General features: G+C 37.8%; 1 protein-coding gene across 3 annotated transcripts in view; it reads right to left on the minus strand.

Annotated features, from left to right (window-relative positions):
• ATP10D (ATPase phospholipid transporting 10D (putative)) overlaps window positions 1-20,148 on the minus strand; it is a 31,931-nt gene that overhangs the window by 9,494 nt on the left and 2,289 nt on the right. For 2 of the 3 annotated variants that reach the window (XM_015862350.2, XM_015862351.2), the window contains exons 2-13: window positions 15,654-15,964; window positions 14,763-14,957; window positions 11,361-11,565; window positions 9,878-9,963; window positions 9,121-9,227; window positions 8,278-8,409; window positions 7,227-7,354; window positions 6,830-7,082; window positions 4,564-4,799; window positions 3,738-3,926; window positions 2,184-2,799; window positions 700-809 (exon numbers count right to left, since the gene is read on the minus strand). In XM_015862350.2, coding sequence (XP_015717836.1) covers window positions 700-809; window positions 2,184-2,799; window positions 3,738-3,926; window positions 4,564-4,799; window positions 6,830-7,082; window positions 7,227-7,354; window positions 8,278-8,409; window positions 9,121-9,227; window positions 9,878-9,963; window positions 11,361-11,565; window positions 14,763-14,957; window positions 15,654-15,928 — 2,532 coding nt within the window. In that variant the 5' untranslated portion in view covers window positions 15,929-15,964. The remainder of the gene's footprint in view (window positions 1-699; window positions 810-2,183; window positions 2,800-3,737; window positions 3,927-4,563; window positions 4,800-6,829; window positions 7,083-7,226; window positions 7,355-8,277; window positions 8,410-9,120; window positions 9,228-9,877; window positions 9,964-11,360; window positions 11,566-14,762; window positions 14,958-15,653; window positions 15,965-20,148) is intronic. The other variant, XM_015862353.2, reaches the window with a different exon arrangement.

The following is a 20,148-nucleotide window of genomic DNA, read 5'->3' on the forward strand; positions in this document are numbered from 1 at the left end:
TACATGTGTACCCCTGCGCGTCCACAGACTTAGTATGATTTACAGGTCAGGCTGCTAACCAAAACCTTGCAGGCACCTGGAGCTGCCTGATATGTTTCCATTTAGATGGAAGGCAGGGAGGCCAAGGAGCACAGTATCCTCCTTACTGTTCTTTAATTGCCTCATTGTCACTGCACAGCTTGGTAGAGCTTGATGATTGTACAGTTACACAGCCTGTGCTTTCACTATGCATGAGAGTTTCCTGTTTTCAGTTGTTATGGAATTATACATCTGAGCAGTGTTTAATTTATAATGGAATCTCATAACATCACATAGTTTTGCATATAGACCCTATACCACAACAGACTGTGTGAGACCCAGTAAGACAGGCCTGACTACATTTGTTTTCTGTATCTGGAGAAAAAAAATCCAACCAGGGCAAGGTTCACAGCTGCTCAGGGCTCATGTAAAAAAAATCTTGTTCTAGAATTAGGCTATTAAAACTGTCTGGCATCCTTAAAATGACAACAGGTACATGAATCTAACTGAAGACAGAATTTTTTTGTTTGTCAGCTAACAAATTCCTCCTGAAAGAAAGGATAAATAAAATGTGGCAATGGGAACATCTGGTATATAAGTGGTGACATTGTTACACTGGAAAAAACACTCCTGCTTGTCACAGACTGTAAGCATTCTTAAAAATACATAATAAAAAACCACCTTTTTAGCAATACAAAGAGTGCGCAGTCCCTTTCTGGCATAGTCATCCAGATGCTTCTGGGTTCTCTCTTTAATATTCTTCTGCTCCATTTCTGAATTCTTGGTGTCTACTATAAAAAGTAAAGAAAGTAAATTAAATGTTTATTCTTAAGAGTAAATTTACTGGAAATTTTTGAAGGTCTAAATATGGTTTAAAAACATCAAAACATTAACAGGTTTTATTTTAACTCTGAACATACTTTCATGTTTGCACACTGTACTGTGGCTGTATCTTTAGAATGCACAGAGAGGACTGGTCTGCACAAGCAGTGAGGGGGAACCAGTCTGGCACACATGCATCTTCATACATACTAGCATATCAAAGTGTCTTTCTAACATAAAATCATTTTCTAAAATGAACCAGGCCACAGACACCAAAGCAGCTTTGTTCTCTCTGATACAGTGAGAGGGAGCCAGAAGGGCTGCCACAGAAAAGCTTGTTTTTAAGAAAAAATATCATTAATGCATGGACTATTCAGAGAGGTGATTAACTCATCTAACTTTGGACGTGTAGATATTAGATTACAAGTTTACCTTGAGAGCCAAAGTAAGGTGAGGTACATCCAGACATGAAATTATGCCCTATTACTATGACATAGACTTTGAAGGTTCCTTTTCTACATCACTGCTTGCAGAGGCTTTTTGTCTAGACCTTATATGGCTAGCGCTGGGTTAAAATATGCTTGTGGAACTGTATACATCCCACTTCCTCACTGAGATAAACCATGGAATGAGAAAACTAAGTTCCACTTTGCAGATTTTAAGCCTGTAAATTCTATTACCTTCCTGACCAATAAAAAGCCCCTGTAACATCTGAACTTAAATATATGTAGGTACATGTTTCTTACATACACAGATAATGCTTTCTCCAATGCCTTCAGTTATAAATCAGTGACTGTCTGATACAGCATATGAATAAATCATGATTAGTGCTTAAGTATGTTCCTTCTGTGGCAGATTCCAAGAACCTTTACCCTAAAACAACAGCACCCAGCAGGAGGCAGCACATAATTTTGCAAGCACAGGATACTATTACCACATCTAGAAACACAGAAATAGTTGGTAATCCAGAAAAAATAAGAACAATCAAAAAGCAATTAAAGTATCTCATCCTAATAACACCTGTCACACCACTGCAGGAGACAACTATTTCAGCAGATGACCTTACTTTACGACTGGAAATACTACAGTTGGCTCCAAGAGGTCTGCTTAGACACCACAAAAATCTCTGAATTATTGCTAGCTTTCTGTTCTCAGTTTTCAGAATGGCATGCAGCACAGCCACATGGAGGTGAGAAGCTGTAATACCTTTATGGGTTTCCTAAAAGCAACTCAGAGATAGTAGTTATGCTTCGTTACTTGGCTCTTCTTAGAAATCAGGGCCTACATTCAACTGTAACGAAGAATGATAAAGGTGAACAAAGAATTAGAAGTTCTACAAGTACCTTCAGATGCAGTCCCCAACAAATCCATCATGACTGAGTCTGCACCTTTTGTGTAAACCACCACTTGCTTGGAGACTGGATGCCGAACCACCACTGACATCCTTTTTCGCACTGAGTCAAAAGGCAGGATGTGCAACAGCTGAAATGTTAATGATCCCAGACCTGCGAAATCCACAGTTACTTGATCAGGAGTCCTAGAGTGTAAAATACATTTATAAGCCTTAGCAGCATGGACCAAGGCAGCTTCATCTGGACTTTCAGCTTCGTAACAAAGCTTAGGTAAGGGAGACCACTCAAAAGATGACTCAGTGCTGTGGGTTTCACAGCCAGCAGCTACATTCACTGTACAATGTTCTTTGGGTAACTGGGGATTCTCTGGGCTGTCAGGATTGCGAGGCTCAGCAACACTTTTAGCAGCCCCATCCAAAGCAGGTGAAGCCAGCTTCATTCTGAAAATAGACAGTTTGCTCACAAAACTATTTGGGTTTTCAGATGATGACTCTTTTATACTTGGAAGTGGAGAAGAACTTAGTCTACGGACTGACAACCTCTGGAACATCTGTCTGATTTCCTCAAGGGATTTAATAGGCATTCTTCCCAGCAAAGAGCGTCTCATCTGGAACAGAACAGTGAGAGAAAGTACAGATCTTAAAGTCTTCATATGCTATTTAATTAAAGAAAGACAGCTTACAAACCCATATGTTTTGTAATGAATGTAATGAATGAAGTAAAACTTGAAAAACTACAGTCACTTGTATTAAAAATAGCCAGCTCAACTAAACATATTACCATATAAATACACCAAATAGCTTCTGTAAGAGCTTCACCCCTTCCAACTACACAAATTGTAAAAATACTTCGTATCTGAAAACTGCATGTATTGCCAGTTTGATTAATGACTCCATGTAATACTTCTTTCTAGAAATGTTTAAGAAATGGAACTTTTAAAAGTTCTGGCAAATGACACTAGATACTTATTCTCAATTGGCAAGATAGCTGCAAATAATAAGCCAGCTCCATACTTCTCACAGTGACTAGCTACTAGTAATGCTAAAAATACAGTACTTCACCAATACGTTTTTTGGTATGACTTGAAAATAAAAGACAGGTGCCCTCAAAAATCAAGAAATGAAAGACTCCCACTTCAGTTCTATCCCAGCTATATGCAAGTTGTAATGTCTCTCTATTCAGCATCACTGAGACACAGACTAGGAACATTCTTTTATCTTCTCATTTTGGAACACTGAAAACTTTTGTTGCCTTTAACTTTGTCATTATCATTCCCCAATAAAGGCAATTTGAGTGTTAGGGCACTCTTAAAGGAAGCTCTGCACATATCTGATAAAAGATAATAGAATACAGCAAAAAAACAAAGAAACCCCAACAACCCATAACTGCAGTTTAATCTCAAAATGTATCTTGTGAAAGTTAAGCACCACCAAGCTTGCAGGTTCAGATCTTGAATACCAGTTATTTTTTTTCTCCTTCTGCAATCAAACTAAAGGAAACTCATTTATAAATATGCTGATATAGACAAATATAATACCTTCCTACCTTTTGACGTGGCTGATTGGGGATTGAAACAACAACGGTATTACAGATTGCCAAAGCGAGAAAGAAGTCAGTGATGTACACTGTCTCCAAAGCTAACTTGCTGATAACATCTTCTGATTCTTGATAGGAAAGAGAAGAAATATGTCTAAATTTCTCCAGCAGTTGTGTATCTGGTATAACATCTGTTTCCTACGGATTAAACAAACAAAGCAGTGAATTAGGATACAAACCCTGGAAACCCCAAACAGGGCTTCTAGCCGATACAATGTTGCAATGCCCATTCAGTGTTGCAAGTTCATTCTAGACTTACTTTATATAGAAAGCTCATACCTGAGGAGAAAATAATATTTCCCCAGACACTGCTACCAGATGACCTGAGAAACCAATGGCAGACAATTTCAAAATAGTATCAGTCTCTGGCAGTAAAATCAGCTACAGATGTTTTTAATCCTAGTAATCTCCACTAAATGCAATGGGATTAATGTTTTTGTTACCTAGATATTTCCTATCAAAACCAAAATAAAATGCCTTCTTAAGGCAAAGGAACAAACTTTTATTGAAAATGAAGCTTGTCATTTCAGCAGAATGATCATGGAATCACACCAGCAACATCCAAAAAACACATCTTTGTAATCCAATAAGTAAATCCAAATTAAAAACATCAGCTTGCAAGTAGGCTGCAGCCAAGCAACAATGGGAAGTCTCATTTTGATGGAAGAGAAAGGATGTCTTAAATCACAAGCATTCTATTAAAATGGAAATAAAAAGATGCTCCTTCATGAGTTCCTTCAGAAATTCAGTATCAAAACTAACAACTTTTACTTACAATGTGGCTGCTGAAAGCAGCATGTCCTGAGCAGGGAGCATCACTTGATGAATGCTCCCTTTCTAAAGCAGAGTAACTGCCAGATAACAGATTTGAAGACTTTCTGTTCAAAGATTCTTTCTCAGCTTCACAGTCGTGTCCTCTCCATTTTGATATGTGGCCCAAAGAGGAACAAGGACCATCAGCTGAATCCTCATCTTTCAAATCCCTCTCTTCATAGGATTCTAACCTCTTTGCTAAATAAATAGAAAGAAAATTATGTTCTGTGAGGAAAAAGAAATTTGTCTAAATAAAATAATTTTAAAATAAGGAACTTAGTAGACAGTTTAAATAATTCACTCTTTTCAAAAAAATCAAACCATAAGAAGTCATTACACTGAATTGCCATTTTGGGACACTGCACTTCAAGAGTGCTGCTCTGCTGGAGAGATTCTGGAAAAGGGAGAAAGAATGATCACAGAAACAGTACAGTAAGCTGGTTACACAGCCTTCAGAAGAGAACAGCACTGAGAACCAAATGACAGTTTTCCAGTGGAATTGCACAGAAAGAGGAAATAGCCTATTTTCTTGGCAAATAATAATGGGTAATAGGAGACATGATATTCCTATGCTATGACAAAACAGACTCAGGTTAGATAACACAAAAACTTTGTTCAAGAAGACATGAAACACCTGAACAAAATATACAAGAAGGCAGTGAACTGGCCACCAACAGAAGGCCTGAAAACACATTAAATAATTCAAAAAGATAGCTGTATGTCTGCACAGACAGATTTAGACAACACACACCTATTCTACTTATGCTCCCTGCCTGCTGAGGAGACTGCACACCCTAATTGAATTAACATAGGTGGCACCTCATGTAATACCACAGTGCTCTACTGCCGTAGTCTAAAAAGCACAAGTAGATTTAGATATAATGCTGCATATGGGCACCTATATGGAGGATTTTACTACAATGCAGCAAAATCTCTGTTGCCTTTTGCTCCGGGCAACAGAGATACAAAAACAGAAATATATGTATGGACTAAGTGAGTCACATGCCAAAGACTGAACTGCTTTGTAGTGCTTCTCTTACTGCATGCCGTAGGAGCCAGGCAAACGGCAGCTTTGTACAACTGACCAAATGAAAATCAGAGTTAAACACAGGACCTCCAACATTTTCCAGACTGATTTTTAGGGCACAGAGTTTCTAGATTTGTTAGGAAGAACATGCTTAATCTCCAAATAAAAGCCAGGAAGCAATAGGAAATAATTAGAAACATAACATACTGATAGTATTGATAGAAAAGTGAATTCTTAGGGCAGTAGTAGAACTAAGTGGCAGACATATTCTCCCAAGCACAAAGAGACTTAGATCAGTCACACAGAATCACAAGGTTAGAAAGGACCTACAAGATCATCTAGTCCAATCATCCTCCCATTACCATTGCTACCACAAGCTACTAAATTATATCTTGTAGCTCATCACAACAACAAATCTTTTCTGAAATACTTTTCATTTCTTTAAGAAATGCTCTGAAAATATATTCTACTTTTTGAATTTAAGTTATTCATTAATCAAATTCTAAACTTAAAATACATTTCTTTTCACTTTGCTCTTGAGATCCTTCCCAGTATAATTATGCAAAGCCAAGGAATCGTCACGACACTCACATAACAGAATTTTCAAAATATGTGAGGAAATTACTGTTAAAATGGTTTGTAACCATCTGTTGCTGTGACTGTGAACAAAAGAAGAGCCCATGCATGCTGTGACCAGCAGGGTGTGCCTATTGCTTGCAGAAAGTGAGTGATTCCATCTGGCAGCAGAACCACAGGAAGTGGTTACATAGTTGTGATTGGTCTATCCGCCTGTCAGCACTTTGCCTTTGATGTCCACCAGTGAAAGAGCAAATGTATGCAGTTAACATACAGTAATGATAATAAATTCTTTGTGCTCTTATTTAGTAAATAAAATAGACAGCTGAATCAAACACTTTATGTAACTAAGTCAGCAAGTAAAAACCATTCTGTGTGTGGCATCAAAATGTTCACACTGAACTATCTGCAAAGTAGCTCCTTACATTCATCTTCAAGTCTCTTCATACACTGCATATGAAGTGTTCCAAACAATGCGGAAAGATCCAAATAAGGCCAGTATAAATTCACACCTTCTGTAAGTACATATTGCCACACAAACCTCATCAACACCCGTCTTCATCAGTACTTGAAGTTCCTTTGAGAAAGGAAAAAGGACTACTATAGCACAGATTTAACATCTTACCATTTTCCTCGTGGCAATATTCCTGTCCTGCAATGCTACATCTCCGAAAAACCATCTTATTTTCAGTGAGTGTTCCAGTCTTGTCTGTAAAGACATACTGAATCTGGCCAAGGTCTTCGGGAATATTCAATGCTCGACACTGAATTGTAGAGTCTGTTTTCTCATGGTAAAAATCAATGTCATTCTGTATTAAATAAATTTGTCCCAGTTTGACAATTTCAATTGAAACATATAGAGAAATAGGGATCAAGACCTATTGAAAAAAAACACAAGGATGAAATGAAACCAAGTTCCTTAGCTACATCCAAACATGAAGTAACTCTTCTGAAACCAAAGAGTTACTTCAAATAGCTGTTAGATCAGGATATGGCTCATGCTCAAAGCAAAACAAAGTTACCTGTAATAAAATGATCATTGTCCAGAACATATTGAACCCTGCTAACACAGGAGAAATCGATTTCCCATCTGGCTCTGGGATGTTAAAAAAAGGTATTTCTGAATACCTACTTAACCAAATTCCATGGCCTAGAAAATAAGAACAAGTGAATCAGTTATGTTGACAGTTCAGGGGTCATGTAACAATTGCTTGTTACACAGCAATTATTTCTAAGCTTCCAGAGAAGTATTTTCCTCAATGGGAATCCCAATAAACTGCATAAAGTGTTAATGCACATATGAATAAATGTTTTAGTGCAGTTGTGTCAACAGTATATCTATACAACCTAAACAAAAGCTAAGAGAACACTAGCTATGTTTCATAAACACCTATTTTTTTTCCTACGCCAAATTCTACTTATTAAATTTCTCATCTTTGTTTGTCCAGTTTTCAGCTGTGGCATGTCAAGAAGCCACTCTGGTCACCTTACAGCACTGTGAGACAAAAACTGTCACTAAAAAGAAACAGTATAAATCACAAACCCTGTCTATGTTTACATTTATGCCTTATTCTGGGGCCAGACATGTCTATTTAGTGTAACTTGACAAAGTTTTATAAACACCTTTTAACCACTTGTTTGGTTAACTATAAAATGTATCCCATTCAAATTTTAGTATTCAAGCTCACTGTTTAATAAAACCCTAAAATAGAAAGTCCTTGTTACTACTCAAACTAGGCCTCTCCCTACAATACTGTACATGTGTTTCATTTTACCTCAACAATCCTAGCACAAAGTACAAGTGTTACAGAGCAATAGAGCAATTAGTGAGAGAAATGAGAAAATTAATTGGAGAAACAGGTTTCAGACTTAAGAACTCACACTAGGACCCATTGACCAACTATGGATTAAACACGACAACATAAACTAAAACTTGGCAGCACCCCCTGCTGATATAGAATTAGATATGGAGAAAGGCCATTTCTGAAACAAGCTATTGAAATGAATCAGCCCCAAATTAAAACACCAAGGCTGAGAGGGGAAAGCAGCAGGAGTCTGCACATTCACACTTACCAATTGCGCCTGTTAAACACATTAAAATTAGAAGCAGAACACACCAAAGAATATCAGAATTCACTTTTCTTTCCAGTTTACTGCGCTTGTAATGAACTCCACTGTTATTCAGCATGGCTTTGGTTTCATGACCTGTAACCACAACAAAGGTTGAAATTCTCTACTTGCAGGTATGAAAACCAGAAGTTCTTTGTATTTCTAAAGCTCTGGGAAATTGGACATTCCCGTTAACTAACAGGTGAAAAGAGAATATAAATATGAGCAAACTGCTTCTACAGTAACAGTCTTAAAAAAAACAACAACCTAAAAAAGCAAAACCATAATTTCTCAACTACATATTATCATCTATACTGTAAATAATATTCCTATTGTATTCTTTTCTGAGGTTTTTGATACAGTCTCTAATATTTTCTACAAAATTCTGCACCTGCATTACAATTATCTGCCTGAATACATTAAAATGCCTAGTCTTGAAACTTCTGCCTTTTGACTGAAGAATAGCATCAACTTCAATTCTGGACCAGAAAAAATTCTACCAAAGGCAGGTATCTCAATGTTCATTTCAAAACCTTGATCTGTCATTGTGGTTAACAGTTAAGAACAAGGACCTGTTCACAGAACAGAGCAGGCTTGCCATGAATAATCAGAAATATCAGCCTTTTACATTTTAAAAACCAAAACAAACAGTTCAGATTTGCATTCTTAATGCTCAAGCTACAGCTCCCTTCTGCTGGTTTCAATCTTTTAGCTGTCTGCTTTGCCTTTGTGCAATACTGCTTCTTAAGGCACATAATTCCATCTACTTTGCAAGGCAATCTGAGAAGGCCAAGGTGGTTCACTAACCTGCATACACCACAATGCCTACAACAGCTTCTGTATTTCTTACTGTGCATCCTCGCAGCAATAAGTTCTCCTTGCTGAGGCCCACTCGATCCTTGCTTGAATTCTCACTGGAAAAAAACAACAACAAAAAAACCCATCCCACAAAGCAGCATGTTATTTTGGCTGTAGGACTTCAGTAATTCCCAGTCAGGTTTTGAAGAAGCATCATGCAGCAGATTACCAAGAGAAGCTACCTGTCACTGACTACCTCTCTGATGCTTCTGATTGGACACAAGTACACAAAATTACAGACCCTTAACAAGAAAAGAGACATAAGGTAACACAGTTTGATCAAATTGCTGAGAGTTACACTAAATACATTAGAGCAGGAGGGGAAGCCAGTTCTTCCTCTTTCAAATTCTGACCAAAGCAGCCATGGTCCAGACTCAGTACTGTACAGATATCATATGGCATTAACAGCAGATCAAAGGCATCCATGTCAAATGTGGTAGATGCAGTTGCAAAACAGCCTGAACTAGGATGCTGAAAATATTTAATATAAAATATAAAGTGCTAGTGGGCTTTCCCAGTTCACAATCTGCTGTTTAGAAATTCCTTCTGGAGCTCTGCCTGCCTGGCTGCACTCAGAAATACAGCACTGCACTCTGACTTATGTACACATTGTCATTTTCTAAAACAAACATTATAAGCCCTCTGAAAATTAATAAGAACACCAAAGCAAATTACATCAGTTTAAAGAGCCACCAAGCTTACTTACACAAAGCCTCGAAAGTGATTGAGGTCATCATTAGGACTTTCACATTCTATTCTACCAGAAAATTTTTCTGGATCAATTTCAGAGACCTGAAATTATTAAAAAAATAAATAAATAAAATAAAATAGAGAGAAAGAAAACAGACAAAAAAAAAAAAGCCAACAGAGACCAAATATGATAGAACTTGGAAACTTTATAAATTTGTAGGTTCAGATATCACTGTCAAGCTATTTAACTCAACATTTAAAGTTGCTAGTGATGTTGATGATCTACATGCAACCCAGGTAATTCAGACTTAAACAGGATTTACTAGTAAATATCAAACCCTAGCAAGTATCAGCTGAGATACTGATATCTTAGGAATGCTTGTTGCTTTGTCTGTGGAACACTGCTGGCAAAATATACAGTTTGATAATACAATATAGGAATGCAGTGTATAGCCAAGGCGGAAATGGAGAGCTGGCAAATCGTTTTATCAAACTGGACTCCTGGGCTGCCTTTCCATTAAATTTTCCATGAGGATACTGCATCTATGACAGGATTCAGTCATTGGCCATGAAAGGCTGAGAAGGAACTGAATGGTGCAGCCCTGTGACCACTCCTACAACATAAGCGGAACCACTGTTCACGCACTGATTTAATACTAATGGTTTATCAGCTTCCGCATACCAATGAATGTGTGGTTGAGCTAATCATAAGAGGTGTGAAGGGAAAAGAAAAATTCCTTCTTACTGGAGTGTATTAAAAGCAGCATGACAATGCCAGTTTGTTCCCTAAAAAATTCATTATCCTTCAGGAAAAGGTCCTCAATTTTTTCGTCTATTTCTCTAGGAAAGCCAAGATGATCAGAAACACTGTTCTATGCCTTGTTATCAGCTGTAGTCTATAAGCCTCTTCAGTACCTTCTTAATTTATTTTCTGTGGTCACTGAGGTACTTACAGAAAAAAAAAAAAAAAAAAAAAAAAAAAAAAGAATAAATTCTGCTATTCTAAGTCAACAAAAAATTAACTACGAGAGTTTCAGCTCTTTTGAGCTTTAGAAACTGAGAGGTGAGACAGTCATAGCCTGTCTACACACACAGCACTGCCACAGTCTTATTCAGCCTGAAGGTCTAGATTTGGAGCTAAAAATACACTTGAAAATACAATGAAAAAGAAGACACCTATTCCTCTCTCTAATTTTACGTGGCACTGAACTCCCTTTAAAAAGAATTCTAATTTCACAGCCACTAAATGCTATGTGTTATACATGATGGCTGGACATTTACTTGGAAAGTTAGTTTTACTTCACTTGAAATAGAGCTCTCTTTCTCTGGCTTGAGCGAGCAGACAGATTTGCTCCAAAATAACAAAAAAATTAAAACTGCATCATCTACTGTATTTTCAGATGGGGATTGCTCAATAAAAGGCAATATAGAGGACTAAGGTTTTTATTGTTGACTGTTGCATCAACTTTCTTAAACCACTAGAAATGCACAATTATCACCTGCTCTGAATATCCTCTCACCACCTGCCTCTGCTTTAGATTGGTTTCTCCATCAAGACCTGCAGTTTCAATGTAACAGATCCCATCCAGGTCACTAGAATATAACAGCACCATGTCAGCAGGAATAATTTCATTACATGAAAGCCGGATGAAGTCCCCAACGTTGACATTTTTCCAGTGTTCATCTATGTATTTCTTCTCTTTCCTGAAATGTATAGAAAAATATTAGAATAAACAAAAATACAAACGAAAAAACCCACCCCAAAATGAAAGCTCAAAGAAACAGACTGTACCTAGGAAATGACCCTAATACTGAACTTCCAAGTCATTAAGAACTTTGATGAAACAGTCTAACAGCTCAAGGTGACTGTAACAAAGAATCTGTGGTACTCAGGGACATGATCTAGTGGTGGGGTGTTAGTTAGGTTAGTATGGTTAGGTGCAGGTTGGACTTGATGATTTTGAAGGTCCTTTCCAACCTGAGCAATCCTATGATTCTATGATCAGCTCTGAGATCCCAGACCTGTTCTTCTGGGAATTACATTCCTGTCACCCTCCCATAATTTTGTCAGCTCAGTTCAAAACTCAGCCCCTTGATTCCTAGAATTTCATTATTATAACATTTACCAGTGAGCGAAAAATAGTCAGCAACTGCTTAACTAATACTCCAGACATAAATACCTGTATGGCTTTTAAATATTTTCCCACTGTTTTTGAACATAAGGAACCTGCAACACTCAAGATAGAAAGTTATAATTCTCTATTATTATGGAAAGCACATATAGAAGTTTGTGCCTTCTTCAATTTTCCATTTCTATCTGCTCAACAAAGGCAAAGAATAATCCTTTCAATTTAATTACAGCAGCTTATTGCAAGCATAATAGGCTGGGAGGTAGCAAGCAACAATAAGCTAACTGGAAGCATACAGTAGTAGGTCACTGAAATAGGGTTGCTGATGCAAACACTGCACATGTCTGGATGCAGAAATGCTAAGTTACAGCTTGAAACAGTGACTGAGCACCTGGTGGGAAGGCAGGGCCAATCCAGAAGAGCTCAGGTGCATGCAATGCTCCTGAGTGATTGGAAGGGGTGGAGCCAGGATCCACCCCTTCCCAGACTTCACTTAAGGGTTGGCAGTGGAGACAATGATATTTTGCTGGAAATTCCTATGTATGTGAGACCTTCTAAAAGTAAGTGCCTTTTTTCCTTTGTTTCTGTGTCTGTGGCTGCCACGTTTGAGCATATCCTCACCTGCTGCAGCCTAGGACTTTGCTACTATGCTGTCATTGCTATGCTTTCCATTGTGTTATGCCTTGTTAGTTATCTTTCACAGTTATCTTCTTATGTTATTATCTTTCACAGACTAACCCTAAAGCTATGTTTAAAGTGAGGAAAGCGTACTCTTCACGGTCTTGGGAGCATCTTCATGTTGCACATCCTTTCCTAAATCTTACTCTGGCTTACCTAGCTGAATAGTCCAGTTGTACCAAGAAGCTGGGAAGTGCACCTAGCTTCCACAGTACAGACTCAAGCTAACAAACTGTACAACACGGCAGTTTTGTGCAGACAGATCTACCAGTTCTAATCAAAGTGGTAGCTCTGTAAAATGCTTTTGATGACAAAGAAAATATCAGAAAAACATTCCTCGTGTCAAGCTCTGCACCTGTACCTTTCAGATCTGTGCTGCCTGACAGTATCCTTTCAAAAATCCTTTTCTACAATGAGATGGCACAAAGTCCACATAATTAACCATTATAATGATAACAGTATCTCTAGTGAAGATAAGTCAGAGTTGAAATGGTTTTCCAAGTAAATGCAAAGCAAAAGCTGAGATAAAATTATACCAATCTCAGCTAAATATATACTTCACCTTGAGATGCTGTCACTGGCTTTTCTTTAAGCATGGTAAACCACATAAAACTTAATTAAAGCTACATCCACATCTACCAGAAGATGTGTGGACTCAGAAACATGTTCTATGAACCAACTTTTCATACCAATACATTGCTTTTGGGGGGAGTGAAAGAGCAGAAGGAATGATTTCTGAAGTAAATTAACAACAACAACAACAAAAACACCATAAAAATAATGAAGGCTCACAGAAATGTTCTAACAGGATGTGACTCACAGTCACTGAAGCTATGACTTAAGTTTTGGTCAAACTGGGCTTAGTCTTACTTTCTCTCTCCTACTGTTTTGTTACGCCTGCAAAGGTGCCGTCACAGTAAGTCAATTCAGGTGAAAACAAGACTTTTTTGTTTAGAAATACCTCTCAGATATTGATAATTGTATCTACACATTTTTTGTATGTAGCCAATTCACCCCACAAAGATTTTCTTTTAAAAGAAAAATCATTTATCTTCTCAACTCAATTTATTGTTTTAAGCTCAAATTTTTATAGTCTGAAAAAAATGTTCCTAGGAAAGCTGCTATATTACTTATTTGTGTTTGCAGGACGTGTGCTCAGTGTCCTGGTAGGAAACAGTGATGTGTGATGTCTCCTGGGTCTGTACTCAGATCAGTTTAATATCTTCAACATCAATGGAGACACTGAGAGGAGGACTCAGCAAGTTTGCAGATGGCACCAAGCTGAGTGTTGTGGTTGATACTTCAAACGGAAGAAAAGAATGGCTATCCAGCGAGATATGATAGGGTGTGAGAGGTGTGCCTCTGTGAACTTCACGAAGTTCAAGAACGCAAGTGCAAAGTCCTGCACCTGGACTGTTGGCAATCCCAAACATCAGTACAAGACTGGCTGATGCATGGATTGGGAGCAGCCCTTGAAGAAGGACTTGATGGGTACAGGTGGGTGAAAAACTTGCAGCCCAGAAAGCCAATCATATCCTGAGCTGCATCAAAGAAGTGTAGCTAGGAGCTCAAGTGAAGTGATTCTGTCACTCTACTCTATCCTTGTGAGATCCCACCTGTAGTATGGCATCGGAAAATGGTCTCCTTTCCTTCATGGACATTACATTAAGAGTATGGTGCTACAACACTAATAGCTTTTATGACTTTCACCACTGTAATGATGAAACAGTAATCACTGAATTTCAATGATGCCAAAACAATTTTGAGATATTAAGAACAACACTAAAACTTCATTGATTAATGCAGTGCAGACTCAAGTATGAACACTCTGACATCCACAAAATAATATTTTTTTCAGCAAATTTTACACTAATTTGATATTTGTTTAGCTAAAGAAGTGATCAAGACTCAACTAGACAACTTCCTGAGCAATTTGATCTAGTATGGCAAGCTTTGAACAGGGTAGAAGACTAGAGAGATGACTTCCAGACATCTCTTCCAACCCAAGTTATTATGTCTCTCTATGTGTGTTCAGAGAATAAACCAGAAGAATCAAGTTAATAGCAATTACCCAGAAAGAATGCTGTCTCTTACCGGCTATACACTTTGGTTAGTAAGTTGTTTATCTGTTTATCCATTTTATATTTTGAGTAGTCTTCTAGACCATCCTTCAGGGCAATTATTGTCAAAACTGCTATTAGAGGTAGCATTGTAATTTCTTTTTGGAAAGCTTCCACCAGAGGAACCCAGTTTAAAACTACTAGAAATAGGAAATACAAATTGGCAACTCTGAAACAAAGAGCAAACACAAGAGTTAGCAGTGCTAGCAGTCATTCTAATTCCTCCTACTTCATCCTGTATAGAGACAAGTGAAGAAATTGTAGCTGGAGTTAAGAAAAAATAAAGAACTAAGTATCTGTGACTTTATTTTCCCCTCTTCAGTCAAATACATCAGTTGGCTGAACAGCTGATTAATACTCATGATAAGAAGGTGCAGAGAGCAAGTATTTTACTATAATTCCAACCCTGCCTTCCAGGCATATGTCTTTTAGTGAGATTCTGGTGAACTTGTAGGTAAAATATTTTTAAGTGAGCCATTCTGCAACCCTTCCTGCACAACTTAATAAACCTGCAGTTCTCCAAGCAGGAAGATGGAGGAAAAAAAAAAAAATATGATGGCCAGAGATAAAAGACATGTGAAGGAAAGAAAGGAATACATTTGCAGGAAATCCACTGAAAATCTTACTTCAGGTTACTGAAGTGCTCCAAAAGTAAATAATATTTTAATCCAAAGAGTAGAATGAGTGGAAATAATAAGTTTTTAAGAAAGGATTAGTCCAAGATTGATATTCAATCTCTCGACAAATAACACAGACCTTTTCAGAAAGGATTGGCAGGTTGGAAAAACATATATTAATACACAATTAAATAAAAAGATTCTACTTTAGAAGAACTTCCACAAACGAAATAAAAATAGTTAATTACCTGTGAAATTGTTCAAATAAATTGCGTGGTATGAAATTCAGTAAAGTATATTTAGTAGTCCGTATTTTGTTGTTCATATACAGTTTTGATACCTTTTCATACTCTTCCTTAAAATGTCCCAAGCAGGGTATCACTATCCTATGCTTGCCAATAGTTTTTGTTGCTTGATAGCACTTGTTACTTGAGTTGCTGCTGCCACCGCCACCTTCTTCTCTGCCTTCTGTAGACATCAGTTGCTGCCAGCGATACCGGGTCCAGCGGATAGGATCTGCCATTGCACCCCACGTGCTTTATAATCCAAGGAGTGTCCTCTACCCAGACAGAAGTTAAAATACAGCAAGTTAAGCAATAATTCTGTAAAGGCTTATTTAACTAAAAAGTTCCAGCCACAGTCCTGAATAAGCCCAGGAAAGAGACCGTTTCTCACATTTACATCAGGAAACAAACATTTAATGATGCCAGGTTCCTCTTCAAAGGCTGTATTTATCCAAATTTTATCCTACCTTTCAGTATCCTGCAGTTTGATTATTCCGTTTAAAATGCACAATAGTTTTGTAATTATTAAAAACCAAATCTGTTTCCAGTATTCTGTCACTGATCTACAGATCTGTCTTTTCCAGTGGATGACTTTTGTTTTGCTATACTTCAAATAACAGAGGAAAATATCAACACAGTTTAAATTTATACTGATTTCTTAATTTGTGTGTAAATTGGTACTTGAAAAATCCAAATGAGAATGCTAGAAGGAGCATATAATGACAATTGCAAAATAAGTGATGCTTTGTAATTTTACACACAAAATTAGACCTGGATAAAATGCCTTGTTTAGAGAAAGAAAACAAGCTTTTATACCAATCATGGTTTGATGGATCCTTCAATCTTCCAGAAGTCCTTTCTTAGACAACAAACTGTTCAGTTTTACAAATCTCATTGCCAGCATACTATTTAACAGTAATGCCTTATACAGACTTAGGAGTACTGTAGGTTCTCTGAAGTCCATAGCAAAAAAGAGAATCCAGCAATTAAGAGCAGTTCTGGGATTGCAGTATCACTTCCTGTACCTAAAACAAGATTTGCTCACACAAGTATATTTTAAACATCCCCTGTGTTGGATTACCAGGGAGCACCTCAACGTTCCTTCTTGTCCTGTTAAGTTTGTTTCTTCCAAGCAGCCGCCTTTAGAAGGTATGTCGATTAACTGTGCTTTTGTGCTTGCTTTTATATCAGACTAAACAACCATTTCACGCTGGTGACTTCTGTGACTAGAAGAAGCTTTTTGACAAAGTAAACTCCTGAGGAATGTGGGAATGCCAAGTCTTTAAGTGGCAAATCCTGTTCACTCTGTGAAAATTACGTAGGCAAAAGCACCTTTAAAAGCTGAAGAATCAAGTTATGAGTAACATGCAAACAAAGACTGACAGTTGAAAATTAGGAAAACAAAAAAGAAAAGCTGATAAACTTCAAAACCTCTTAAACACAGGAGGCAAACTTTGTTCTTAAAAAATACTTGCATTACTTTTTGTAGCATGTGATGCCTGGTGACCTCTGCTTAACAAATAAAGGAAAAAAATAAATAAATAAAATGAACTAGATGTTTTAAAGTATCAGTGTGTTAGGACAGAATTCCTCACCGCTGGATCTGGAATCACAGGTTTGAACTGTACATGCAGTGGTGCTGAAGAGCAGTCATCGCTCTCTGCACATGCATCCCTGACACAGCTTCAAAAGCTCTGCCCCACCCTTCCTCATCCTCCTTCTCGGAGGCAGAACTTAAAAGGAAGTGAAAAACCTGAGATTCAACAGCACTTGCTGCACAGATCCACCAACAGCTACGGTGTTTTATTTTTTAAGAACATTTAGAAGTAGGTTGTATGGACAGTAACTAAAACATAAACACCACTGCACCACATTGGAAACTATAGGAGATGGCTCCTTGCCTCTCCTATAGTCAAAAAGGTGAATCAGGCAATTAAAGTGCATCTTAGTGAAAAAAAAACCACATTGGGATGTTATGCTCTGTCACAACACCCTCTGACTCACATGGGAATTGACTTAGTATTTGCAAATGCTTTTTTAATGTATTTGCATTTCCATTTTAAAGCAGGACCTATAAGACTGAAAACTTCAGAATCTCTTTTGAATTTTTTCCTGTGTTGCATGTTTCTCCTCTTTCTCCTTGAATTGTTCTCATAAAGTAATGAGCACCTTTCATTTAACCAGCTCTAAGTTCAGAAAAGTCTCAACAGCTTCATCCTTTTCAGTATCTCACATGAAGTTGCTGAAGATTATTTTAAACAGTTTTAGCAGGAAATCCCTTCCCTTATCACATGATTTGACCTTCTCACCCTGTCATTTTTTTAATTCATTGTTCTCCAGCCTAACCTAAATTCAAAGCGTTAATGAAAAACTGTTGGTGTTTCTTTATAAGCGAGCATGAAACCCCCAACATGTTCATCTTACATGCAAAAAGACAACTGTCTGTAGCATTAACACCACAAGATAATGATGAAATGCGAAAGGGAACTGTCTGACACTGGACATGTTCTTTGCTTTGTCTACCTCCGTTTCCTTATAAACTCTGATTCCTTCCTCTTTTTATAAAGCCCTTTTGAGATACCTTACTTGAAAACTGGAAGGGCTATAAATAGTTAACACATGAGAACTGGTTGTCATACTTCTGCAAGAACAGGGCACAGTAGTGGTATTTTTTACCAAAAGACTGATCAACGCTATATACTGTTCATATTTCATCATCCTCTATCACAATACAAAGCCTTTAATAACTCTCTGCTATAGACAGCGCTATAAAAGACGCTACTTGTAAATTGTCCATACCTTGAATTAAGCACTTTGAATCTTAAAGCCCAGCACAAGCATTCTCTTCCCCTTACTTCTTGTGCCAAAAACTTGCTTTCTTTTGCAATCACTTGCCTACTTCCTCTCTTGTAAACTCTTTCAGCTTCCAGTTTGATGAGGTATTGATTCCTCAGCTCACATTACAGCACGTAGCCTTTGGCAAACTGCTTGGCAATCACTGACTAGCTTCATTTCTAGACATTATCAGCCAAACTTGCTTAAATGCTTTAGCCAGCATGTGTTCTGGTACTGCACCTTACCATTACGCTGTGGTTGTTTGCTTCCATGTCATATGAAGTACCCTATCATTTACTACAGCTTCTCTTGGCCACTTCCTCCCTTCTGACAACAACCTTCTTTTGCCATCATCTCCAAATAGTTACCCCTCATTCTTCTTTCAGCAAATTCTTTGTTAAACACCCCCAGAAAATTGTATATTTCGTGAGACTGTCCCTCAGACTTTTGGCACACGTGTGTACTGTGCTTGTTTCTACTCTTCTCCTGCGCAGATGCAGCTTTTAGGCATAATGTGCAGCCTTAACATCCTCCAGGTCCACTTCCAGTCAATCAAGTCTTAGCAAATAGAAACGCAGTCAATAAAATTGCACTACCTTAACTGAAAAAATTCTATAGAACCTAGGAGGATAGAGATTCAGACAATGCACCTCAATAGCAACTACTTTTCTTAGCTCCTTACCTGAATACTTCAGGATATCCTTTGGGTCTGAGGTTCCAGGACAGAGCTCACACTACACAAAGCTAAAGAGGAGTGGAGCACCCTGGATTCATACAAAGTTCCATTTAAATCTATTTGCACATGTTGCTGCATGAGTTCACTACCACTTGTTTCACTACACTACAGCTAGAGTAATATACGGGCTAACTGTTAGAAATCAAGACAGCATTCGAATCTTCAATAGTTCATATGCTATTGAACCACAAAGAAGTTTTAAAGGATCCGTGGTCTAAAGAGTAATCTGCAGTCTGGAAACAATTATTATTTTCTTCTAAGATCTGCTACCTTCTCTGTAATAAGCAGTATCAAAGGTTTGTAACGCGTGCTGTGTATGCTGAAAATGAAAACTGCAGTGATGCTTTAACATGCTGAATAGATCTGGAGAAGAGGCCTGTGCTATCAATTTATGAGACAAACACTCAAACAGCAGAATCACAGAATCACAGAATTGTAGGGGTTGGATGGGACCTCTAGAGATCATCGAGTCCAACCCCCCTGCCAAAGCAGGTTCCCTACACCATGTCACACAGGTAATCAAGCAGGAATCAAAACTTCAGTTCTAAGAGAAACGTGGCAATTTGCAACAACATATTTTGAGTTATAATCACAAAGTACTAAGTACTCTTGCATTAAGAGTGGAAGGCGGCTGTTACTATGAGAAGTGAACCACTGAGGCAGAATCTCACCATACAATCTGAATTACAAAGACTCACTTAGCATGAGGGACACAAATGCTGCAAATGCTGCAATGCTTCACCTTGGAAACTTATTGCTTGGAAATTAAGCTAGCTATCAGCGGTTCTTCTGAAATCATCAACCATCAGCAGGATGCATTAAAAACCAGGAAGTGCCTGGGCCTTGACACAGGGTCAATCGCAAAGCAATTTAATAGTAAACCACACA

Source organism: Coturnix japonica, chromosome 4, assembly GCF_001577835.2.
Source record: "Coturnix japonica isolate 7356 chromosome 4, Coturnix japonica 2.1, whole genome shotgun sequence".
Taxonomy (NCBI): domain Eukaryota; kingdom Metazoa; phylum Chordata; class Aves; order Galliformes; family Phasianidae; genus Coturnix; species Coturnix japonica.